The 27,438-nt window shown below is 40.3% G+C and overlaps 1 protein-coding gene across 1 annotated transcript in view; it reads right to left on the reverse strand.

The window, feature by feature from the left end:
- Nucleotides 1–761: 761 nt before the first annotated feature.
- Nucleotides 762–27,438, reverse strand: part of INSC (INSC spindle orientation adaptor protein) — a 130,468-nt gene continuing 103,791 nt past the window's right edge. The window contains exons 9-12 of the mRNA XM_050954554.1: nt 14,948–15,014; nt 6,032–6,187; nt 5,189–5,265; nt 762–904 (exon numbers count right to left, since the gene is read on the reverse strand). Coding sequence (XP_050810511.1) covers nt 776–904; nt 5,189–5,265; nt 6,032–6,187; nt 14,948–15,014 — 429 coding nt within the window. The 3' untranslated portion in view covers nt 762–775. The remainder of the gene's footprint in view (nt 905–5,188; nt 5,266–6,031; nt 6,188–14,947; nt 15,015–27,438) is intronic.

Below are 27,438 nucleotides of genomic sequence, written 5' to 3' on the forward strand. Positions count from 1 at the left end.
GAATTACCTGTAACTATATATCCTGTAAAGGACCACATTTTTAGACAGCCTAAACCACTTCTCAAAAAATCTCAACAAAGAATCCTGTGGCACCTTATAGACTAACAGAAATCTCTAAATCTCAGAATTCAGCCTTGAAAATGTGGCTATTTGATTTCTTACGTACCTTCAGTATCTAATCCTGTGCAGATATTTCCACAGTTCTGTTTATTAAAAAAATAGGACCAAACCTTCAACATATCAGCAAATCAGCATAACTCAATGGAAACTTGAGAATTTTGTGCCCAGATAGTACTGTTTCTATTGTATTCTATTGTATTCAAGTTTATTTTTGCATTTTTAAGAATCAATTTTTGTGACATGAGTGCATTAAGCTAATAAATCTTTTGGGCAACTTAACAGTACTGTAATTATAAAGAAATAGTGATAAAATGTCAGAACATTTAAAATCAAGTGACAAAATTCTCCCTAGTTATCATGATGCACCAGTGTAATCAAGAAGAAAATCTGATCCCAAATCTAAAATGACAACAGTTATAATAATAATAATTTTCTTTTCTGTTGACATGTCCATAAGTATTGCAGAAAAAAAAAGAGCGAGGGAGAAGGATTACTTGCTCAAACCACTGATACAAGATTGCTTTTTCTGTTTCTTTTCCTCTACATACAAGACTTTAATAGTTTTTAAATAAATTAATCACAAAAATAATATTTTTAGAACTACATCATTCTGCGTGTGTTAGTTCGATTGCTTTCGGAGGCTATATTTAGTCATTTATACAAAGCTCTCTTCCATATTTGTGCAGAGCAAAAAGGAATCCACGAGTCTAGGCTTTACCAACTGCTGGAAATCTGAATCCTCAAGGCCATCAGGACTCATAACGGCTAGTCTTCGTAAGGCTGCCTGTCAGAAACAATGACAGCACAATTAAGGATTAGTAAATTCTTCACTTTAAGTCCATAACATACAGTGCCTATCGATAATAGTCAATACTTGAAACTGACCCCCGTGCACAGGGTCAACATATGGCCTATGTACTAGACTGAATTGTCCACTCATCCACTTAAATCTCTCTCTCAATGTGATTATGAAACTGTTCTTTTGAATGCATTACACTGAGTGCATGACCTGTTCTGTGATCTTTGGCAAGTCATTTCACTTTCTATGCCTTTGTTTCCCCTCCCTATTGACGGCCAGTAGCCCACTGGGCATCAATCAATTTGTGAAATATATGTATAGATATTTAAGGAGTTGTGAGACTGTACTGAAAATTATGTTCTTAAGGCTGATAACCAGGAGTTGACATGTCTCAGGCCTGGTCCACACTACGCAGTTACATCGATTTAAACAGCGTTAAATACATTTAACGCTGTACCCGTCCACACTACAATGCACTTTAAATCGATTTTAAGGGCTCTTAAAATCAATTTCTGTACTCGTCCTCAGCGAGAGGAGTAATGCTAAAATCGATATTACTATATCGATTTAGGGTTAGTGTGGACGCAAATCGACATTATTGGCCTCATTCTTTTACAGTAGCTACCAACAGTGCACCGCTCCAGAAATCGACGCTAGCCTAGGACCATGGACGCACACCGCCAAATTAATGTGCCCCAGTGTGGACGCATAAAATCGACTTTATAATATCGGTATTATAAAACTGGTTTTAGTTAATTCGAAATTATGCTGTAGTGTAGACGTACCCTCAGACAGGTTTCTTTCAAGTAGAAGGTAACAGACACTTCTCTCTCTGGTCTTGTATATATTGGGCATTGTATGCAGGGGTGAAAGTAATTTAAAGGACTTACTGGTGCGCAGGTCGGCTGGGGTCCTGGGCAAGGTGAGGTAGGTGGCTCTGGGGCCCTGGAAGGGGCAGGGCCTCAGGCAGAAAGGGCAGGGCTGGGGCCAGACTCCCCCAGCCAGCCCTTCAGCGCTGCCTAGCCCAGGCCACCCAGGGCTCCTGCAGTGATTTAAAGGGCCTGGGGCCCGGGACAGCTGCCCATTTCCCCCGCACACACCCCGCGTCAGCGGCTCTGCCGGTATATTGCTTTAACATCAACTGTGTACCCGTTGCCACTTTCTTACCGATATGCCATACTGGACCATGCCAGCTTACCTCACCTCTGATTGTATGTCTCACACTGGATTACTGTTTGCACAGTGAGCCAAATGCTCACCAAGAGATTATGAAATCTTCAAGAGAGGAAACTTGCAGGATGAAATAAATAGCATGAGGGGATCCTCTTTATGAGTAAATACAATGGATTGTTGTGGTGTATCAGGATGTGCAGAAATACAACCTGGATCTTTCACAGAGCCATAAGCTAACAGCATGTTTGTCTTATGAATGGAGGTCACAGCTAATTTGGCTGTAAGACACACAGGACTTTGGGCAAGATTTCTCTACATGAGAAAAGAGTGCCTACTTAATTCTAGGTTTTAGAATGCATATTTAGGGTTTGTTTTATATGTAACTGTATTTCCAATATTTGTACTTGCTGTCACTTGAATCTCTATCCTTAGTTAATAAACTTCTACTTGTTTGCACTATAACCATATCTAAATGCTGTGTGTTAAGTGGAGTGGCAAGCTGAGGCAAACTGTGACTACTGTGAGTATCCATGGGACCAGAGGCAGGGCACTCCAGAGAAACCCTCAGCAGGCTCAGGGGTTGGAGTGTGCCTATCTGTAATAGGCAGAGTGGCCATTGGGACTGGGGAGCTGACCCCCAGCAGGCATAAACAAGGCTTCCTCACACTAAAGTCAGGTGATAGAAAGGTGCCTCACAACCCTGGGTAACCCAGGAAGCATGACAAAGCCTTATTGAAGAACCAGTCCTTGCATTTAGATGTGAACATGGTCTAGTTGGAACTCCGTCTGCTCTTGTCCTCTAAGGCATTCCATAGTTATGTTTACTCACTGAAGGCGCTCTGCCCCCATGTGCAAGAGTCTTATTCTGCACTTTGACAGTACACATTCTGGCTTCATAATTACTGAAGAAGAGAACTGATGGTATTGAACCCTGTGGCATTCAATATGAGGAGACATATGTCTCTGTCAGGATTCATTCTGATCTATCTTAGAGGAATGAATGAAGCTAACATAGTGCTGGCTTCTCCTTCTCCTGACAGGTCGTAAGCAACACCCTACAGAATCAATGGCAGTAAGGAGGTCCAGCAATATCTATTATACACAAAAACTATATTAAAGAAAAGTTAAAGTTGCCAAGTCAAGCACTCAAAAGGGATAGAAAAAAATAGTACACGATCATGTAATTAAAAACTATATCATAATGCCTGCACACCAGGGCACTGTTTAAGATTGTACATGCAACTTAAAAGTTAGGAAATGCCAAAATTTAAAGTACTTGACTTTGCAACCTTAAACGTTCTTTAAACGTATTTTTTGTGTGTGATTTTCTGGATTTTTAAAAAAGCAAACTGAAAATACAGAAATTCCATCAAGTGGAATCATACTGGCCCCTAGAGACATCAGCAGCAGAGTTCAATCCATTAGATCCACTGCCCAGACTTCTGGCACTTGAGCGAATAAAGTAACCAATAGCAGTAGCAAGTTGTCATCCTTTATGTATACAAGTGACTAGCGGGGGACAAGACACATTTTGTGGATTTAATGGACATTGTCAGCAGCAGAGGAAGGTTCAGACTCAGGAATCTTGGGTTCAATTCCTGGTGATGGAAAGGAATGTACTCTAGTTCATACAGAGCCTTCTGCCTCTCTTCCTCACAAGCCTGATCCATTGTGTCCATATCCTCTCCAGCCTGCCCCTGTGCCAGTCCTGTCTCTCCAACCCCTAGGACGCCTCATCCCACTTACAGTCTCTTTGCCCAATCAGTATCAATTTTCCATCCCTTCAGGCTCCTCCCAAATGGTTAAACTTTAGCTAAGTTATAAGCACCTGAAAACAGGTCTTATGATGGAAAGTGTCAGGCAACCTTGACTATAGGCTTTGCTACCAGCTCCACTTATGATGGAGGTTTCAACTCTAGCCAAAGGAAGTCAGAGCCAGGAAAAAGCATTGTCTTTGCACCATGTCCTATTCCAATGCCTGACTGTCAGTGATCTAGGAAACTGGAGGAAGTTAGAAGCCATTGGATGAGTTTTAAAGTACAGTTAGAATCAACCAACTCCCAGTGTGGCATTAAATAGGTCATGACTGTAACTTCACTGAGGATGACGATGACACAAACCTGCTAGCCAACTCTTCCAGGTCCTCTCATTCCCAGGGACAGTAAGTCAGCCCATCCAGCTCCTCTGGCCAGAGCAAAGCTCCCTTCCTCACCCTGCTGGTCCCAGCCAGGAATTGACCTGTGCAAGCCGTACAGTTCCTTTTATTTGAGCCTGCTAGGCTCTGATTGACAGCTTTCCCCCCCCCCCTTCTCCCTTCCAGGTGTTCCCTCCCTGGGTTCCTGGAGAGATACACAGAAGCAAGCTCCGTGAATCTAAACAGAGGGACTCCACCCTCCCCGTTTCCAGTCCTGAAAACACAAGTACTTCCCTCTTCACCCAGAGGATATGCAAAGTCAGGCTTAGTAAATCTAACACAGAGATTTTCCCCCTGACTTCTTCCTCCCACCAATTCCCTGGTGAGTTGCAGACTTAATTCCCTGGAATTCCCACTAAAGAAAAACTCCAACAGGTCTAAAAAAGAAAGCTTTATAAAAAAAAGAAAGAAAAGGACATAAAAATGGTCTCTCTGTATTAAGGTGACAAATACAGGGTCATTTGCTTAAAAGAAAAAAATGAATAAACAGCCTTATCCAAAATGAATACAATTTAACACATTCCAGCAACTACACACATGTAAATACAAAAAAAAACAATATAAACCTTATTGTCTTACTGTCTTGTACTTACAACTTGGAAACAGAAGATTAGAAAGCCAGGAGATAGAAAAATCACTCTCATAGCCGAGAGGGTCAGACACAAGACAAAGAACAAAAAACTCACACCCAAACTTCCCTCCACTCAGATTTGAAAAAGTTTTGTTTCCTGATTGGTCCTCTGGTCAGGTATTTCAGGTTACTGGTGTTACTCCTTTACAGGTAAAAGAACATTAACCCTTAGCTATCTGTTTATGACACTTACACACACTGAAATCCCATTGAAACGAAGGGGATTTCTGCATTTTTCAGGAGAGATAAAGGATGGCTTAAGTGCACCTACCAGACAAGCCACTAGAACAGAATCACTGTTATTTCTTTCAGCGGGTGATCTGCAGAGTTCTATAAGGCGAGGAATACCTAAAAGTGTAGAAAAGAATGGAGATAAACAATGTTTGTTGTTATCGAAAACACACCATTTTTACACCAAAAATCAGCCTGGTGGATTCTTTAGTTTTATCTGTCTCATTTAATACAATTGTATTCATTCACAACTGCTCTACAAGAGGTGTAGAAGGAATCTCCACACATGCATTAGAATGAGCTGTGCAATTTAAAATTGCCACAGTTAGATAACGGCAAAGCATAAACAAATATATTGTTTTTACCCTCTACTGCTCTTTTACAATGAATAGAGCTGACCTAAAAAAAAATCCTTCCTATCCATCATCACCCAACTCCCCAAAACAAACATGTTTTTCCCTCAATTTTTAAATTTGAAAAATCTGGTCCCTGCTGTGTCTCTTTGCTGGAGGATCCTACTAGTCACATGTGTGTGAGGTTTTAAATTGAGGAGAGAGTAGATGCCACATCTTCAAATGTCACAGCGTCAGCTAGTCACTGTAAAAGCTCTGTATCCCCTCCATCCCTAGCTATGTGTAGGAGGAAGCTGCACCCAGTTTTCACTGAAAAATTAGCCACATATTCACTTAGCACATTCTCCATATCCACTGTCAGGACAAACTCTGCAGGGAACCTTGTGGTCTGTAGAGAGCAACCATTAACAAGTGATATAAGAGAGCCTTTCCTTGCTAAACCAGCAAGAGCCTCTGCAGCCCTAGTCTCAGCAGGAAGTCATTCTCTCCATATTTTACAGTCTCCCACTAGGTCAGCATTAAATTCTTACAGCTGAGTTTTATGGCTGCATGTGCCACTTCAGGATCTCGGCTCAGCCGTGCCAGAGTAACTGCAGATTTCTGCTGAACTCGCTCACAAGCGGTGACTTCTGCTGAATTCCCAGAAGATGATCTTTCAAAGAGCATTTCCATTAAAAGCTGAACTCCTACAAAGTGAAAGTTGCTGTTAGTATCTCTCCCAGAAAACAAAAACTTCTATACAAGAAAGTTTAAAAGCGAAGCAAGCTTTGCCTGAATAATGACGCACAACTGCAACAGATGATTTTGCTGTTCAGAATATAGGCACAATCCCTATCTGCGCAAAAACATATGTTGTCTACAGAAAACTGGAAAACATAGGGAATCAGCAAATACATTCACATTTCCCCCTCTTCTCTCCAGATTGTTCTAGTACAGACTGATGTCTGGATTTTTGACTGACCTATCATATCTGTCTCAAAATCCACTGCAAGGCTTTTAGTTCTTACTTACATTCAACTTCTTATTTGAGATAAACCTATATGCAGGGGCCTGACATACATTAGAAGATCTTTCAGGTAACGTATAACATGTAACATGTACTAACATGTATGTAACTTTCCTTTCCAGCTCATATGTTTGAAAACACCTTTTTAATGTTTCAATTTAATCAAGGCTAATAGACTGAATTCTCAATTCAAATACATTTGTATGTTTCCCATGGACTTCAATGACAAAGAGGTGGATGTGAAGGAAGATATTCATCTCATGTTTTAGACTCTTGGGGCTTGTTGCATTCTCAGTAAAATTTTATGCTTCAGTTTATTCATCCAAAAAATCTCCAAGATATGTGCCTTGGTTTCCAATTGTTATAACATAATATTTACCATTATTTTAAATGTCCACTAATCAAATCTATTTTGCTGGGCTAGTGTCAAGTTAAAAGCCTCTATGATGTTATTAGCTCACCCACTGACCAATGTTAAGCTCAAAGCCTTTGTGAAATTACTAGCTAAGTACCTTTACTTTGCCAGGCCTCAGTGCTTATGGCTCAGCAACATTAGCTTGTTAGGCTTCTGTGAAGGCTCAGGATTTTGTGAAGTTATTGGGTCAGCACATCTAATCTGCTGGTCTGTGGCCATGGCTAGTTTTGGGAAGATTCAATTTAAATTGATAAATATTGGTAAACGTCAGTTTCAGCTGACACACTGAAATGGACTAAAAAAATAATCTCTCTGTAACAGTCAAAGGGAGTGCAACTTCCCTCCTGCACCATGAGCCTGCAGAGACTGGGTGTCACTTGCCCTGTGGCACTGCAGGCATTCCTCAGCATCCCTGCTCTCTCAGCTCCATTCTTTCACCAGCTGGGAATGCCGGGGGATCTCTGCTCTACCAGAACAAGTCTTCCCCATGCCTTGTGCCTGCAGGGAACAGATGTCAGACGCTCTGCAGCCCTGCTGTCAGTGCTGGGAACCCCCAACAACCCTTCTGTCAGTACTCTCCTAACCCGAACCCCACTTCTGTTTTAATTTCCTGCAACTGTAAAAAAAACAATTAAAACAAAAAAGTAAAAAAAAATTAAAATAGATATTAAATGTTAAATTCTGCCAATGTAGTCATGGCACAGGCTGCTGTGAGGTGTCTGGTTCAGTATCCTTACCTTGCTAGACTAATGTTATTGCAGAGGACACTGACGATACTGACTTAGGATTTCCAGTTTGCTGGCCTAATAACATGGGAAAGGATATAGTGAGGTCATAGGCTCATCACCTCTAGCTTGGTGGTCTGATGGCAAAACACAAACCTCTTACCAACATCTCATCCAATGTCTTGTGCAGGGAGGAGATGCTCAGATTAGGAGGCAGCTCCTCTGTGCTTCCCTCTAAAGATTAGGCTCCTTTAAGGTGTTTCAAGTTGAGCATAGATTTACTAGTCACTTTTTGACTAGTTGGGGCACACATGTGCATATGTATACATGCACGCATACAGGGCAAGATTGTCACTTTAAGTCATTACCCAATTTTGCAGGCTTTGGGCTGCACAGCGTTCCGTGTTACACTGTGATTGCTGCAAGTTCATGCTATATTCTGTTACTAGGGTGGTGTGCACACAGTATCATGTCCAGGTAACTCTGTTGGCTAGTGCATAGGAAGCAGGTTCATAGCCTTATCCGTACACACCACCAACAGAAATCATACCACCAGCCAACCGAGATTCCTCTGCCCTGGTGCTTTGGGGGTGGCAAGCCATGGGGGGCACTCTGCTGGTCGCCATGAGGGCGGCAGGCAGGTTGCCTTCGACAGCATGCCTGCGGAGGGTCCGCTGGTCCCGCAGCTTTGGCAGACCTCCCGCAGGCATGACGCCGAATCCGGGGGACCAGGGACCTCCCGCAGCTGTGCCACCAAAGGCAGCCTGCCTGCTATGCGACAAAATACATAAAGCCGCCCCTGTGCGTAGTTAGTATAATATGTGCCTTGATACTACACTGATGGCCACCCTGTAAATATCTGTAACAATAATACAATCAAAACAGTAATGAAGCAGCTACTGTACTCAATTAGAAGTTTTGATGATCCATCAGCTCTCTGGACACATCCACACAGTAAGAGGGGAAAAAAGATTCCTTGCAGCCCCTAGACTTCTCATGAACCAGATTACAGGGGAGTACCCACTGGGGCACTAGTAACATAGTTATCTATAACTAAAACAAAAAATATCACACTGCCAGTATATCTATGGCAAAACATCCTAAGTATAAGTCTTACAGGTATCATGATTCCTTTTAAAACAGGACATAATGATTAAGAGATGAGAGCAACAGCCAGACTATTAAAATTATATCATTCACAAAAGCTACCCTTTCAGTACCAAAACAGAAGAGAATGGTAGATAGATAGATACTATGCCAAAAACATGTTAAAGGGGATATGAAGCCCCTTTTCCACTCCAATTAAATGCCATTGCAATTGAACTCCCATTTGTTTAATAGAGCCAGGATTTCATTTAAAATGTCAACAATCTGTACACTTCTGTCTATGTATTTATTGTACCTATATCTGTAATTTAATATTATGGTAGTATTTTATTTTTATATTTTTGTTAGAACATTCACATAATTAACAAAAATATTAATTGCTTCCAGTTAGCAAAAGAATCAGCGCTAGAAACCAAAGTTGAGAAGAGAGCCCAACTAAGATCTTCCAATTCCAAAAACTCTTCTCTCATCAGTATCTCTGGTTTCTAACCAACTGCTAATTGTTACCATATTACACAGACATAGGAAACTATTATGCATAAGTTGGATCTCATCCCTTTTCACAACCCTAGAGGCAGCTGCCTTGGTCTGAGCTTCCAACAAGAGGGAAATATGCAGACTTTATTGTACCACAAACACACTTTGGTTAATTAAGTCTAAGTTTTACATGGACATGTGCCAGGACTAATATGATCACTTACATGCATCTTCTCACTGGCTAAGAGGGAGGGCTAGATGGCACCGTGTGCTAATACATTAACATTTTAATGCTCTGCGTCTGGGTCCAAATAAGCACAAATGAAGTGCTTATTCAGCACAAATGAAGTGAACGTGTGGTCTCAGTTTAGACTATAGTGGATGTTCATGCACATCCCCAAACTGCTGCACAATTTATTGAAACCTGCAGCATCAATTCAGCAAGGACCTGATCCTGTAAGGTGCTAGGTGCCCTCCACGCTAACTGGGCTTGATTCTCCTCTCACTCATTTGGCATCGGAGTAACTCCACTGACTTCCATAAAGTCCCTCCTGATTTACACCAATCTGAGTGAGAAGAGAATCAGACCAAATGTCTTCAGTGGCAGTGGAGAGTGCTCATCACTTCTCAGAGGACTCAGCACCTTGTAGGATTTGATCCTACAAGGAGTAGACTGGAATAGTGGGTGTATTATAGCTCAAGATGAATCTGTAACAACAAACTGTTTAGATGATGCCTATAGCAGGGTGGTTATCCTGCTCCTGCCCTGAAGGGCTTAAAACAGCCCTGGGGGAAGGTTGTGGCTGGGAGCTGCTAAGCTGGGCTGACTGGGAAGTGGCTGCAGCTGGGCCACGCCTCAGTTAGGCCACAGCTGGCCTGTATAAAGAGGCTGGGAGCCAGGAGCTCAAGAGTCCCCCTCTGCCTGTAGAAGGAGAAGGGCCTGGCTACAGGGAGCTAGACAGGGTACCTGAGTGGTGCAGGGCTGAGGAAAGTTAGAGGAGCTCCAGCCTAGAAAGCCCCAGGCTGTGGCCTAGCATAAGGCCAACAGGTACTGGGGGTTGCAGAGGGCAGTCCAGGGATAGGCCAAAGCAGCAGGTCCAAACTCAACCTTGCCAGTGATGAGTAGGTTGATACTGCAGTCTGCTCCAGAGCATGAGGCTAGACAATGACTGGCAGTAGCCACATACTGAGGTGAGGTGGGAATAATGAGTGGGGGTTCCCTGGGGAGGGGAGACCCTAAGACTGAGGGGTTACTGCCAGGGGGCAGCACCCCAGGTAAAAAGGGCACAGGGATCCAGGGAGGGACATGGGGGCCAGAGGACAGGTGGATCACCAGCCTGCAGAGAGTGCTCCGGAGCTGGAACAAGCTAATTCCCAGAAGTCACCAGCAGGAGGCACCACAGGGGTGAGTCTGCTCCTCTATAATGCCTAATTGAAAATACATGAACTTACAAACAGCATGACCCTACACAGACTTTTGCCTAATATATAGTGTAATCATATACAAGAAAATCTCCTTGTAAGGCAGCTTTACTTCATGCGCTCTCTCTCTCACACAAAACACACACACACACACACCTGACACAAACACACAAAAGTAAGGAAATGAAAACCTAAGCCTCTTATGTGTCCATGGACCCTATTGAATCCAGGTTAGTTTGTGCCAGTCCTCCATCAGTCAGGTCTGTGTGCTTAACACTTTCAGCTATAACATGAGAAATGACTAAAAATTACCCTAAATCTAATTATATTTAGTAAACAGACCACTGTATCATTTCTCCTCAGAATCCACCTCTACAAAGTTTTGTGTAAACAAAAAATGATTTTAAGAGTATTGGTCAACACTGAAAAAGTAGGTCTGCTAAATAAATGTTTCAGCCACAACTCAAATTCAAACCTTTTCTATTAAAAACATATTATGCAAAACCAAACAAAGCTTCATGGGACAGAAAAAGCTGTGTGAAATGTCACTGACTAGCCATCTACTTTTAGAGATCAACAGGAATTTATGCCCCATTTTAAGATCATATAATCATAATTATAGAGCTGCTACCAGGTGCCTCCTTAAAATCAGTTAGATCTGCTATTCCCTTATCCACAGGACTGTTCTCCTGCCCTTACAGTCTCCTATAATACCTTGTTTTTGGTTTTTTAAACCTTTCCTCATCTGTCAGGTTTTCTAAACCATTTATCATACTTATTGACTCTGCCCATTTGCCCACATCTTTCCTGAAGTTTAATTCCCAGAACTGGACACAGTACTCCTGCAGAGGCCTTAGCAGGACAATTACATTCTGTGTCTTAAATACAATACACCTCAGAATGATGAGCTTTTTTGCAACTGCAACACATTTTTGACTCATTCAATTTGTGATCCACCAATGCCCCAGATCCTTTTCAACAGTAATACTGCCTAGCCTATTCCCATCTTGTAATTGGGCATTTGATTTTTTTCCTTTTTAATGGAAGCACTTTGTTAAACTTCTTCTTGTTAAATTCAGACCAATTCTCCAATTTTCAAGGTTGCTTTGAATTCTAATTCTGTCTTCCAAAGTATTTGCAACCACTCCCAGCTTGGTGTCTTCTACAATTTTTATAAGCATATTCTCCATTCCATTATCCAAGTCATTAATGAAAATATTGACTAGTACTGGACACAAGACTGATCCCTGTTGCACCCCAATAGATATCCCTCCCAGTTTGACAGCAAACCGTTAACTACTTTTTGAGAAGTCTTTCCACCAGTTGTGCATCCATCTTATAGTAATTTCCTCTAGACCACATTTCCTTAGTTTGCTTATGAGAGAATGTCATGGGGACTGTCAAAAGCCTTACTTGAAATCAAGAGATATCAGATCTACTGCATCCACCCGATCTCTAGGCCAGTAAACCGGTCATAGAAGGAAATTAAGTTGGTGTGGAATGATTTGTCCTTGACAAATCTATGCTGGCTATTTCTTACAACACTATAATCCTCTAGCCGCATACAACTTGATTGTTTAATAAGTTGTTCTAGTATCTTTCCAAGAATCAAAGTTAGGCAGACTGGTCTAATTCCCTGGGTCCTCTTTGTTGTTCTTTTTAAAGGCAGGCCCTAGTTTTGCCTTTCTCCAGTCCTCTGGGACCTCACCCATCCTCCAGGAGTTTTCAGGAACATTAGTTTTTTGGTTTTTTTTTTGAGACTGCTCCAGCTAGTTCTTTAAGTATCCTAACTACTTCATTTCATCAGGGCCTGACTTGAATGTATACAACTTAGATAAAAAGTCTTTAACCTTGTTCTTTCCTCATTTTGGCTTACATTCCTTCCCCATTTTTCTTAACATTAATTGCACTGGAGTATCTAGTCACAATTTTTAGTGGAGACTGAAGCAAAACAAGCATTAACCCCGTAAGTCTTTTTGATATCACTTAGTAACTTTCCTTCCCCACTAAGTATATGGTACCTATCTTTATCCCTTAAATTTTCTTTCCATGGGACCTTACCTACCAGTTCTCAGTTTGTTAGTCTGCTTTTTTTGAAATCCATTGTCCTTATTCTGCTGCGCTTTCCTTAGAATAATGAAATCCTATCATTTCATGATGACTTTCACTCAAACTGCCTTCCACCTTCAGATGTGCAATCAATTCCTCCCTGTTGGTCAGATTCAAATCTAAAATGCACACTTCCCAAATAACTAAGTTTTGCCAAAAATATAATTAAAGGGCTATGGGAAAGCATTGCTTTTGCTGTTTGTACATTTTGGAGCAGTAATGTCTTATTATAGTATTATACAGTTTGAATGAAACAATGCAGGATGCTAATGTACAAAGCTCAATACATAGATGATGTAATCTGATTTATGAGAATCACAGGTCTTCTCAAACATTTTAAGTCTTAATTTATGGAAACAAATGTCACTATCACAATGCTTCAGATTGCCTCAACATACATCTGCGGGTAATGATGTGAACTACAAATATTAAATCAGCAGGATGGCTATGTATTTGAAGACTTCTAAATCACGTTTATAGATTCATAGACTGTAGGACTGGAAGGGACCTTGAGAGGTCATCGAGTCCAGTCCCCTGCCCTCATGGCAGGACCAAATACTGTCTAGACCATCCCTGATAGACATTTATCTAACCTACTCTTAAATATCTCCAGAGATGGAGATTCCACAACCTCCCTAGGCAATTTATACCCTGACAGTTAGGAACTTTTTCCTAATGTCCAACCTAAATCTCCCTTGCTGCAGTTTAAGCCCATTGCTTCTTGTTCTATCATTAGAGGCTAAGGTGAACCAGTTTTCTTTCTCCTCCTGATGACACCCTTTTAGATACCTGAAAACTGCTATCATGTCCCCTCTCAGTCTTCTCTTTTCCAAACTAAACAAACCCAATTCTTTCAGCCTTCCTTCATAGGTCATGTTCTCAAGACCTTTAATCATTCTTGTTGCTCTTTTCTGGACCCTCTCCAATTTCTCCACATCTTTCTTGAAATGTGGTGCCCAGAACTGGACACAATACTCCAGTTGAGGCCTAATCAGCGCAGAGTAGAGCGGAAGAATGACTTCTCGTGTCTTGTTTACAACACACCTGTTAATGCATCCCAGAATCACGTTTGCTTTTTTTGCAACAGTATCACACTGTTAACTCATTTAGCTTGTGGTCCACTATGACCCCTAGATCTCTTTCTGCCATACTCCTTCCCATTCTGTATGTGTGAAACTGATTGTTCCTTCCTAAGTGGAGCACTTTGCATTTGTCTTTATTGAACTTCATCCGGTTTACCTCAGACCATTTCTCCAATTTGTCCAGATCATTTTGAATTTTGACCCTGTCCTCCAAAGCAGTTGCAATCCCTCCCAGTTTGGTATCGTCTGCAAACTTAGTAAGCGTACTTTCTATGCCAACCTCTAAGTCGTTGATGAAGATATTGAACAGAGCCGGTCCCAAAACAGACCCCTGCGGAACCCCACTTGTTATACCTTTCCAGCAGGATTGGGAGCCATTAATAACTACTCTCTGAGTATGGTTATCCAGCCAGTTATGCACCCTCCTTATAGTAGCCCCATCTAAATTGTATTTGCCTAGTTTATCAATAAGGATATCATGTGAGACCATATCAAATGCCTTACTAAAGTCTAGGTATACCACATCCACCGCTTCTCCCTTATCCACAAGACTCGTTATCCTATCAAAGAAAGCTATCAGATTGGTTTGACACGATTTGTTCTTTACAAATCCATGCTGGCTATTCCCTATCACTTTACCGTCTTCCAAGTGTTTGCAGATGATTTCTTTAATTACTTGCTCCATTATCTTCTCTGGCACAGAAGTTAAACTAACTAGTCTGTAGTTTCCTGGGTTGTTTTTATTTCCCTTTTTATAGATGGGCACTATATTTGCCCTTTTCCAGTCTTCTGGAATCTCTGTCTCCCATGACTTTCCAAAGATAATAGCTAGAGGCTCAGATACCTCTACATTGTAGAATGGCAGCGTATTTCAATTACAAGGCCATTCCAAGACCTCACTTTGTGTTCCTCATCAACCTGTATTGGCCAGCAGTTGCAGATTCCACAAAGAATTATAGCAAACAACAGGCTTAATTTGCATTGGATCGCATCCATAGATCATGTTGCCCTGTGATTAACACAGGTCACCTCTCAAGCTCTCTCCTTTTCTCACATGCATTCCATACATACAAATACATCATTAACTCAGCTCAAATACATACCATTTCCTTGGATTATTTCTGAAGCACACTGGTCCAGCACAGACATGTTTGCTAATATTGTCACAACCTGCATTAATGAAAGAATAGAACATAAAATATAATGTTACAATTTAGAAATCGTATACTCACTATTTCATATACTAAATAAGATAGTATAACCAGAACAATAGAGTAGAATAAAAAACTATCCTTGTGTGCTAACATTTTATTATCACTTCTCCACGCTCTGAGGTTGCCTTAACTTACACTCAGCTGTTAATAACATTCAAGAGTAGCTGGAGTGTATGTCTCCTTTCCCCCAGCCATGCCACCAACATGTACCGGGGGTTGCCAGATGGAGGTTGTGGATCCATTACTCATACAACAGAGGATTTCCTTGGTGGCAAGATTTGCATGCTTTATGGAAGTCCCTTTACTCTGCTAATTCATCATAAAGGGGCTCAACAGCTACAAACAATTGAGCCTCTCGCAGTCCTCATTTAGGTACAAATCCTGAATTCCATACTCAAATTCAGACACAACTCCCATTTAGTAAGTACTGAGAACTTCAGTGTATATCCAAGCAATACTACTATTTAGAAGTTAGTTTTAATCTGCAAAGCAATGATAGAAACACTGATTAATCCTCAGAACCCCCTTGGGAGGTTGCTATTTTGGGCCCTGATTCTGAAAAGCATACCTATTCAAGGACAACACATAAGTAGGATTTAGCATGCACTCAGGTATTGTCCTGAACAGAGATGGACTTAAACACATGCTTAAATGTTTTCCTGAATTGGTGCCACAGTCACATTTTTCAGCTGAGGAAACAAATTAAGGACCTGATTGGCAGAGCTGCTGAGCAACCACAATAGTTGTGGGTCTTCAGTGCTTCTCAATCAGGTATTCGTACTCTACACCTTCTTGTAATAATCTTTATGCAAAATATGCCTCAAGATGCATCATTTAAAAACTGGTAACACTGATTAATAATCTTGTGGAAAGTATGTACAAAATTCATATTAAGAGTTCTGAACAAAAACTGAAATTATGACTACAGTGTGTTTACCAGACAAGTCTGGGAAGTGAGTAAACCAATTTCTCAAAGACAAAGGAAAAGTTAATGCCTCCTTCCAGGTGTCATTTGATTAGCTATCACCTAGCAAGTGGCCATTCTTTGGCAAGGAAGAGAGGCAGGAACAGAGAGAAGTGCATTTTTGCAATCAACAACATGGAACCTCTTTTGTCACAAGACTCCATGTCTCCAGCTTCACAGCGGGAATTAACTGTATCTAGGGTAGCCCTCAGAAAATGCCTTTCAAAAGGTGACTAGTCTATAAAACTGAGGGGCAAAAACACCCCAAGCTATCGCTCCCTCTCACCTAAGAACACAAAGGAAGCAGCCCTTTGACTTTGCATGGGGATTCTGATGAGAGTTTGCGTCATCAATGTTGGTGGGAATACGTGATAAGGATTTTTTACCTTGAGCCAAATCTAATTTTTTAAAGTTTTAGCTACTAGAAAGTGTTTTATCCTTATTTCTCTTGTAATCACTTCTGACTTTAATACCTTATACTTACACATACTTAATCTCTATATAGTTAAAAACTTTTTAAAAAAACATCAAGACTAATCTAGTGTTGTAGTTAAACCAAACTGTTAGGGTAACTCCAGTTAAAGTAGCAAACTGTTGAATGTTGACTGTTTACAGGGACAACAGACCTCTAATATCTGAACTGCCTGGGGAGGGCTGTACAGTGCAGATACATGTTTGGGGGAAATTTGAGAACTGGGAGTGCATTGAGTCACTCTGCAAGTAGCAACCAAAGCTAGTGGAAGCCAGAGTGTGATTGGAGTGTTGCTGACAGACTGCTGGGGTCAGAACTACTGGACCAGGGCTGCAGCTATACACAGACACTCGTATGTGACCTGCATCCTGTTTGTGAGAGGCCCAGATTGGGAGGTACAACAGCAAAACATTGTGAAGCACCCATGCATTCAGGACAGGTGCTGACAACCCTCACTGGTATGATTGCACCCTGGAATGTGACAGAAATTAGGGAACTGATTGGAAGGACTGCTGAGCAAGCACAATAGGAGTTGTGGTCTTCAATGCTTCTCAAAATCAGGTCCAAAGCAATTTGTCTTTGGCCATACGACGATTCATCGATAGAAGTCGGATTAGAACTCAAACAGCTAGCTCCTAATCCACTACACTAAACTGGTTTTGTTGATGCAGTGCTTCAGGGTCACAGGCAAAGATATTGTTATTTAACATTAACATAACTTCCTGCATATCTTGCTGCATGCAAAGAACCATATATGTTGTTGACATTACTGTGTAAAGGGATTGTGAATAACCATTATTATATGTAAATTACAAAACAAATAAATAATTGCATTAAAAGGATTTTCTTTTGTCTTTTTTTCCTTATTCTAGCTTGATGCTGTTGATCTGCTTGAGGAATAATGGAGGAAAGGAGGATACATTTGGCTAACAGCTTTTGGTTGTAGGATTTGTGTTCGCAAACAAACTTCCTTGACAGATGTAACACACACGAGAACAAATTACCATTAATGTTGATCTCACTGTGCCATTATAGTAACAAAGGTGACTAATTTTTGGTACTCTGACATAAAGGTCTTCCACTTTCCAAGGCAGTGTTACAGTGTCATCTCTCTGAATAAATTCACTTACTTAGAATGAAAATAAGCTGATGAATCTCTAAAGAGTGACAGGTAGAAAAATGGAAACTCAATATATGTCTAGGTATTTATTCCATGTTAATTATTAACAGAGTTTCAAGCAGCATGTATATATTTTTTCATTCTAAATTATATCCTGTTAACAAAAATTACTTCCTCTATGTAGAGTCAGTATCCCATGTGGCTCTCTAAGTGATAGATGAATTCAATTAACCACAATTTGAATACACGCCAATTATTTCGTCTGCAAGTTATTTAATCTAATACACATTTTTACATATAAAAATACTTATCTTTTTATACAAGAAATTATTTGAGTGAGGGGTGTATTTCAGCTTAATCAAGACAGGTCTGCTTTCTTTGAATATACAGTACTTTTCCAGAAAAAGAAGATGGAAATATCTGGCTTCATGCTTAACACATGTCCAACAGCACCTAGGATGACAGGTCATGCCATTGGGCAGCTGGAAGAACATGACAAAGGGGTCAACTGAAAAAAATCTCTTCATTAAAACACTAATCAGAGAAGGAAAACTTACAGTACTTATCATAAGAGAACATGCAAGAATGGTGCAGAATAGACAGGGATGGTGGTGCTCTAAGCACCATCTGACAGCATGAGAAGAATTCAGATTATTTCACTCAAAGTGAGCAGAATTTTTCAGTGGAAAAATGAGTCATACCTTTTTGTAATGTAAACTACATTCACAAGCAACATAGAATACAGATTAACTGAGAGAAGACATTACTCTGAGTGTTTGTTCTTATTCTTACATAGCATATACTTATTGGTATTACCAGCTTAGTATAAGTACAACTCCTATCTCCCACAGCAAGATTCATATACTGGAGAGACTAAAAATGGACTCTCCTGGCGAAAACACAGTTCTATCTGTAGACACAGCCTAATTATCATCATTTTGAGGAAAATGTCTCTTTTTCATAGACTCATAGAAATGTAAGGCTGAAAGAGACCTCAAGAAGTCATCAAGTCCAGCCCGCTGCGCTGAGGTAGGATCAAATAAACCCTGACACATCCAGCCTTTTCTTAAAAACCTCCAATGATGGGGATTCCACAATTTCCCCAGGAAGCATATTCCAGAGTTTAACTACTGTTATAGTTAAGAAGTTTTTTTTCTAATATTTAACCTAAATCTCCTTTGCTGCAAATCTGAAATTTGTCTGTATCCTTTAGCAACCAATGAATTCTGTGTCATAGGACAGTGCAAGACTAGGATACCTATGAAAATGGAACACAGACCACATTCTCACTATCTGCCTATGCTCAAGATCTATAGGACTGTCATGGTATAAACCCCCACTCTGAACCTTAGAGTCCAAAAGATGGGGTACCAGCATGAATTCCTCTAAGCTCAATTACCAGCTTAGTACCCGTAGCGCTGCCACCAACCAGGAATTCCAGTGCTTGGTACACTCTTGTCCCTCCAAAACCTTGCCCGGGGACCCCCAAGACCCAGTCCCTCTGGATCTTAACACAAGGAAAGTAAACCCTTTCCCTCACCGTTGCCTCTCCCAGGCTTCCCCTTCCTGGGTTACCTGGGAAGATTACTGTGATTCAAACTCCTTGAATCTTAAAACAGAGAGGAAAATCCTCCTTCTCTCTCCCCAAGAGAGAAAGTAATCCTAACACAGAGAGAAAATAACCTCTCTCTCCCCCTTCCCTCCTTTCTCCCCACCAATTCCCTGCTGAATCCAGACCCCGTCCCCTGGGGTCTCACCAGAATAAAAAAAACAATCAGATTCTTAAACAAGAAAAGCTTTTAATTAAAGAAAGAAAAAAAACAGTAAAAATTTTCTTTGTAAATTTAAGATGGAATATGTTACAGGGTCTTTCAGCTATAGACACCGGGAATACCCTCCCAGCCTAAGTATACAAGTACAAATTAAAATCCTTTCAGCAAAATACAAATTTGAACTCCTTCCAGCCAAATATACATTGCAAATAAAGAAAACAAACATAAGCCTAACTCGCTTTATCTACCTAGTACTTACTATTTTGAATCTATATGAACCTGTATCAGGGAGATTGGAGAGAAACCTGGTTGCACGTCTGGTCCCTTTGAGCCCCCAGAGTGAACAACCACCAAACACTAACAGCACACACAAAAACTTCCCTCCCTCAAGATTTGAAAGTATCCTGTCCCCTGATTGGTCCTCTGGTCAGGTGACAGCCTGGCTCACTGATCTTGTTAACCCTTTACAGGCAAAAGAGATATGAAGTACTTCTGTTCCATTAACTCTTAACTATCCGTTTATGACAAGGACCATTGGGAAAGTCACAGCTCAAGCCAGTCAGGATTTCCAGTACTACAGGGTAATTCCTAGACATAATATCTCTAGGAAAGCTGTCAATAAACATAGCAACCTCAACCATAAGGTGTCAGGGAAGGGCACAGGCCACAAAATACACTGTTTGCTCATTGGCCTTCAAATACTCCCATGTCTAGAGGAAGCCACATTTCTTTGAACATTTTTTGGACTGTCTTGATAGGAGGAACTGAATTGCTCAAAGAATCAAAGGATTGATAATGGAATAGATACACCATTTCACCTCAGAGTCGCCAGTTAAAATCTACCCCAGTGCTATTGTGACTGGAAGCTGTTACTACCCAATGGCTATCCGGTGGTGTGTGCTGAGTTCGTGAAAAGGCAGCTGCATTAACAAAACCTCTACCACAAAATAAGCAATGACACCCTTATTAGCATTCTCTGCAAAGAGGCCATGAATGTGCAGGGAAAGAAAACCATCTCAACTCCTAGTTGTGGGCCATGCCAGGCTGGGGCATATTGGTGGAGCAGAGTGAGAGAGCTTGCATTATCACTTCCCAGTACATCATTCTTTGGTGACTAAAGATGTACACAAGTTCTCAGACAAATCTACATTCATTTCCAGACCAAAATAACTGGGTTGTGTTTTGCATAAACTTCAGGTAATCTAGCACCCAAGACGCTTGTCTTTCCTCTCTCAATCCCCCCCACCCCCTTACTATAGATACAAGTTAAATTTTTAGTGATGGGCGCAACATATACATTCAAAAAAAACACATCTTCACAATCATTGCTGCAGCAGTTGAAAATGTTATCTGAATTTGTAATAGATCAGCAAGAGTACACTTGGCATAGTATGGATTTTAGAGCAAAACACAATAACTAAAAAGAACAGGAAAAAAAGACTAATACACTCTCTCATTGGCTCAGGAACCATTATTCTGTATCAAATTCTCTCACCGTTGGGAACACCAACTCATCTTCCTTAGAATAGCGGGGGGGAAATGAATTATTTATATACTTCCTGGTAGAGAGAAAATCAGCAGCAGTTTTTGGATATTTGAAAAGTATCTCAAAGATTTCAAGAGGAACTTATCTTTGCTCAGGATTCTTGTGGTTTTATAGCATATCACCTTTACAGCAGTGGAGGGCTGATATCAAGAATAACCATCTAGCTCCCAGTAACACCCTACCCAGTATAAACAGGTATCTGACATTCTTCAATAAGCATGTAACAATTGCACTACATTGCCCACAAAGTACTAGCCACAACAATAAATCACAGATTGGGTAGGGGTGTGGGGAGAGGATTTATGACAAATCTCCTACAATGATACTTCCTATTCCCTATGAGGCTCTAAATTACTCTGGGGAGTGTGAAGTGGCACCCAGAGAGCAGGATCAGGGAAAGGGAAAGGTGGTTTACAGCCACTTCTCCACTGGGCCCAAGACCTGCTCCTCAATTCCTAAATTTCAGCCAACTTCACACTTCATCAATTCCTTAGAAGTATTCAAGTATCCAGATGCTAGGATTCTCATTACCATTGTACCTACAAATGATGCAAATCATATTTGTTTCTTTCTTATCTGTAGTTGGTATTTTAACGAGTAGTAGCAGTTACAGTACATGCTCAGATTTAGGGATGGGCAAAGCAGCATGGATAAGGTAAGAATAAAGCCAAACTATAATTGAACCAAAAAAAAGAAAAAAGTCTGAGGTTTGAAGCCAATGGGTTACCCTGCTTTGGGATTTTCAAACATCTCTGAATTGCCTGGTTTGGGCTGGAAGCAGAAGCACTAAAATACTCTGAGAAAGGCTATTTTCATGCTGTAGCAATGCTACCTACACTAGGAATTTCTGGAAATTTTTAGAGACCCTCTTCTCAGATGATTTCCAGCTTTTCAAATGGAACAGACTGGGATAAGCACAAGAAGAATCTGAATACATATTCCAGCTGCTGGAAAATTATCCAAACCTCTGAAGCTTTTTACATCCGTCTATCACTAATTTTGATTGGAAACTATTTCTGAAGGGCTCATAGTTCAGAAAGAAACTTGACTTCATGCAGCAACTTAGTATTTCAGGCCAAATTTGATTTAAATCAGTACAGCCATTTTTAAGTTCTAGAAGTAGAAAGAAAAGAAAAGAAAAAGAGGAAAAAAGAAAAAGAGAAACAGGTTTTGTGATTTAAGATTCTTTTTGATGCTCCTATAAATCAAAAGCAGCTTCATGTTTCAAAATGAAATTTTGAAGCCATTAGTCTACAAATTGAATAAAGACCTTTAGGTGCTTTTTTTTCCTTAAAACCAATTTAAATAGTTACAATATTGAGGTAAGAATATCAAGTAATCCACATGTGCCATTAACTACTTTTCATATTGTATTGTTCTTTGCATTTATTAACAGTCTCTCTTTGGTTAAAAATGCAGTCTTTATACTGTGTCTTCTAATGTATTTCCCCCTGTTGTATTTGCTATGCATACCTCAGCTTCAACAGCTGAAACACTTTACTTAAGCTCAGAATTACAGTAGCAGGCAACAGAAAACTATGTGAGCCTCCAGCCCAAGGTATTATCTCAAAATACGGATACAGTCATTAACTTTAGGGATCATTTAACTATTACTTCACACAAACCTAATGGTGATGGGCACCCTAGAAATACAGATCAGACTGATAGATAAACTGATCAGCAAGTATTTGTTCCACTACATGAAATCAGAGTTGTTCAGGTACGTGTCACAGGCTGTCAACTACTGAATGAGATTCTCATTTAGTTCTAATACTATGGGGCTATGCCTTGGTGCAGGGGAATCAAAATGTTACTTGTTATCGTGAAATTATAATGGTGTAGTCTACAGCACAATGACAATCACAGAATCAGTGAGACCCACCATGCCACTTTTACAGAGAGACTTTTCAGAATAGAACTTTAAGCACTTCCCTTAAAGGTCCTGAGCCAAAGCACTTAAGTACGGGAATAGTTCCATTGGCGCCAATGGGATTCCTCACATGCTTAAAGTTATGTGAGTTAATGTTTTGTTAAATTGAGGCCTAAAAGCTAATTTTCAGAGATGCTGAGCACTAAGAATTCTGGGTGCTTAGCACCACCGAAAAAAACAGGCTCTAAACAAATGTATTAGTGACTTAGGAGGTCTGCAATGTATTTTTAAAACTCTATGAGAAGTCTCTTCTCTTTAAATCTTATATAGCTTAATAATAAATATATGTTTCATATCTTTACAGTTGTTACCACATCATGTTAGTCTTACGGATTTATAAAATTCACCTCTCAATATCTCACAGCACGTATATAAAATCTAATAGAAACCATCTAAATTTACAAGAACCTCACAGATAGGAGATAAGAACCAGCTAGACAGATATTTCACCTACATTTTTTAGTTTTAATATTAATTGGCAGCATTTGTATCATTACAGATTATGTCATCTGACAGTAAAGAAAAACTGCATTCTGCTTTCAAAACAGAGGAGTTTTTAGCCCCAAAAAAGAATAGCCTAACCAACCACAAACTCTGACTGAATTTGTAAAAGATGAACTCCCTTTGTCTTTTTTTGTGATCTGGTTGACACTGAAATATGGAATGATGTTAAGTCATGTTCTCTTAGAGTCAGTGGTACATTACAGAAATAAAACACTTCTGGGAAATCAATCTTCTGTAAAGAAAAGATTGATTGAAATTTGAGGAAACTATAAAGTTAATTGAAGGTCTTTAAAGAAATTTTCATTAGATATTGTGAATGGAGACGTGTCAGCTTGAAGAAATTATATTGCAAGGAGACCATAACCACAAAAGACTATGATAATGTGTCTTGTTTTAAATTACAAATGTTGATTTATTAGCATGTTTAACTAATAGTGAATGAAAGTACCAAACAGTATTTGTGTTATTGCTAGGACCAGATTAAAAATTCATTTACAGGTTAAAAAGGCAATGCTAAGTGAATGTCCTCATTGTAAACCCAAAGTGTGTCAAAAGGATTAAATAACCAGGTTTGTTTACTGTTTGGGAAAACTCAGTCCACAACGGAGACTAAAGGCTACCTAGCAGAGGTGATATGGGAGACACGCGCGGTCAGGTGCCCCACAGAGCTGCTGCTTGGCTTTTACTAAGCATGCTCACACAGACTGAGCATGCTCAGTAACATCTGCTGAAGCCTCTACCCTCTCTCTGCCCCCGACTATCAGCAGTTACTGGTCAGTTCTGCTGCCAAGAAATTCTAGCTATCAGAAACAGTGAAGATGCTAGCAAGGGAAAGATGAAGAAATAGAGGGAGACTGGACAGGCATTAGAGAGCAATATAGGTACATTTTGGGGCCCAGTGGAATAAAGGATATCCTCCCAGTTGTGACCTGCTCTTCAATGATCAGTATCCTCATTTTGTGAGTCCTGCCCTGTACAGATGAGAGGCATGATCTTTATTGTTGCTAAGGTCACCATGTTTCATAAATTTTTACTGATACTGCTGATATAAGTAGAAAAATTCAAGCTCAGAATGAAAATGACCAAATCATTAAACTGAGTAGCAAAGAAGATCAATATGGAACCGCTAATCTTCTTAGTTAATTACTCCTTTAAGGCTGGTTCATCGCTAAGTAAAATTAATTTCTGCTACACATTATGAGTGTGCATATTGTTTCACTTAAATGAATCAAATGAAGATAAGCCAGAAAGAGTTTTCAAAGTTCCAGACACCCGTCTGCTGGGATAAAGGCATGTCTGGCCACTTGCAAGAAGCAATATGGAGTTTATTAGATTTCTTTATTTCCTTATGTAAATTAAAAACATCAAAGCAAAGTCAACCTACCTGGAGGCAGCATAAGGAGACCATTTTTTTTCCCCATCAAAGGCTGACAGCAGATATCAGACTTATGGAGCAAGACCTTTTAGACAACTAAGAGGTGCATCAAGTGTCCTAAGAAACCTCTAAAGAACAGGAGTGAACTTCCTCTGGTACTATATGAAGGAAGAAGATTCAATACTATATGAGCCAGCACAGCATGTTTGGTATTCAGGACACAACATAGGATGGGAATCCCTTTCCCTTCTTCCCTGTTCTTTTAGGTCTGGAAGCAGCACCCAGCTGTGTGTATGACAGTCATTTTCTTTCTACTATCTTACTGGTTAGTAACAGGCAATGTCACAGCAGCAGTTGGAGGCAGGAGATGTTGTGGCAGATGGTCTCAGGGAGATGCAAGAGGAATTCTTCTGAGAACCATAAGATTCAGCATGAGGGATTAAGACAAAATAAACATCTCACCTCTGGAGTAAAGGAGACACTGAATATTTCTATTTACTCATATTTTTCCACACTCTATATCAATATTTTAAAGAATTAAACAACACAGGACTAGCCTGTAACTAGGACTAGAAGACAGTGTACAGGTGTAGAAATCCCGCTTACTTGCCTACCTAGGCTACCTGGACTTTTTGTCTGAGTGACTAGAAGTAAGCATGGTGCATGAATGCTTACTCCCTCCCTGGAGAAGGTGGGCAGGGGAATGGAGCGTGGGCAGAGCCAAGCCTCTCAATTGCTGGCCAGAGTAGCTGAGTGAGTGAGAGTAGTAATTTATTGGTGTCTATACCAGCAGTAAATTACTACTCCACCGGGAGCAAGAAAGATGCAGGAGTGGAATTGTGACTCAGGGAGGGACTAGGGAATTTGCAGAGTTTATGCAGCAGCCGTTGCTGACAGCAGTGCCTGAGATCACCACCTAGCCATATGTTGTGATATTTATTTAGAGGGAAAAGGTGTCGTGAAATATCAAAATTCTGCAGCAGTTTGAGATCTATTATATTGTTTGAAATCTATTTTTATTGCTTCCTACCAGACTGAAGAGAACCAGATGGAAGAAGCACTCTTACGTATTTGTGTCTGCATTGTTTTCGGTCTTACAAATTTATAACTACCCTAAAACCCATAGCCTGTCTTTATCATTTCCAGTTTCTACAGCAGACAAGAAGCTGCACTTTCTGCATCAGCTGACAAGGTGGAAGGCAAGGACAGAGTCAGCAAGCAGTAATAATAAATAAAAACTGCAACAATGATATAGCATTTTCCATCCATAGATGCCATACATCAATGAGTAAATACTGTTTGCCCCACTTTACAGATGGCGAAAGAAAAGCACAGAGAAGTTAAATTATTAGCCCAAGGTGACATCAAATAAGTAGAGTCAGGAGTAGATTCCAGGGCTGAAATTCTGGCCCTAGTGAAGTCAATGGAAGTTTTGTGATTGATTTCAATGGGGCCAGGATTTTGCCCCAGGTCTTCTGATTCTGGCTGGTGCCTTATCCACTGCAACATGCTGCCTGTCTTGCATGCTTCTAACTCCCAAGTACTGGACCAAAGGCTGGACATAATGATCATTTTGGCTGAGAAAGGACCCCTGGAGTTTATGTCTGCATTATTTTGACTCCACTATGCTTGCCAAAGCTGATTTTCACACACATTTATATTCTTACATAAGTTTCTCATGGAGTGTCAAAACATGGTTATCTGCCTCTTTTTCCAATGTTCAAATAACCTAATTTGGCATGGAAGTGCAGAGATCAGAGGGTGTTTTTAAAAAAGAGGGGAGGAGCTCCTGTGGAGAAGTTATTATAGTCTCTTATAGAAAACTAATTAGGATACAAGTAATATAATGGCATTGTTAGAGTTCCCCAACTTGTGGCCTTGCTCTTATTTTTATATCTATTATTGGCAACCATGGCTTCTTGTTTAATTTCCTAAGTATTTTGTGGAATTTAATTACCATAATTTATCATCTTTTTTCCTTGTTAATAGACACCAGAGGTTACCTCACCACTCACTATGCAGCAAGGCATATGATTCCGTTTTCTTAATGTGAGTCCTGTTACTAGTATAAGTGACAGTGTCATGCCAGAATGTTTAGTGTATTATATTATCTGGTCACAGAGCATATTTGAAAGTTCCTTCACCCAGAGTAGTCCAACCACAGATAGGCTGTGTGAAGTACTAAGCAATAGTAGAAAATGAGACATCAAAAACCAAAAGTCATAAAAGCAAGAAAGTTCAGATCTAGCTGTAATTTTTATATAGCGTCTCATTAACAGAAAGTATTTAAGAGATCTTTGATACATAACTTTTACCACCGCAGTGTACAAGGGTAGGTGCATACTACCAAGTACTTACACAGTGTATGACAAGATATTGGCATTCACAGAGAACGTGTCTGATCATATGCTTAAACATAGACTTTAATTTTGTCAGAAGGATTGGTCACCTCCCTGCTTTTGATCATAAAAGGAACGGGGGGAAGCTATGGTCTGCTGGACTGAATATAGCCTGGGAGAGTTAGGAGACCTGGTTTCTGTTCCTTAATATGCTAACTAGCTGGCTGCGTGACACTGACCAAGTGACTTAGCCCGAAATGTTAAAACATGGATGTCTCAAGTAGGGCAGGAGCTCTTGCTTCCTACCCCTGGACCTTCTCTAGCAGAGACACTGCACTAGTGGTTGTGAGGCAGCAGG

The sequence above is a fragment of the Gopherus flavomarginatus genome, chromosome 5 (genome assembly GCF_025201925.1).
Source record: "Gopherus flavomarginatus isolate rGopFla2 chromosome 5, rGopFla2.mat.asm, whole genome shotgun sequence".
Taxonomy (NCBI): Eukaryota; Metazoa; Chordata; order Testudines; family Testudinidae; genus Gopherus; species Gopherus flavomarginatus.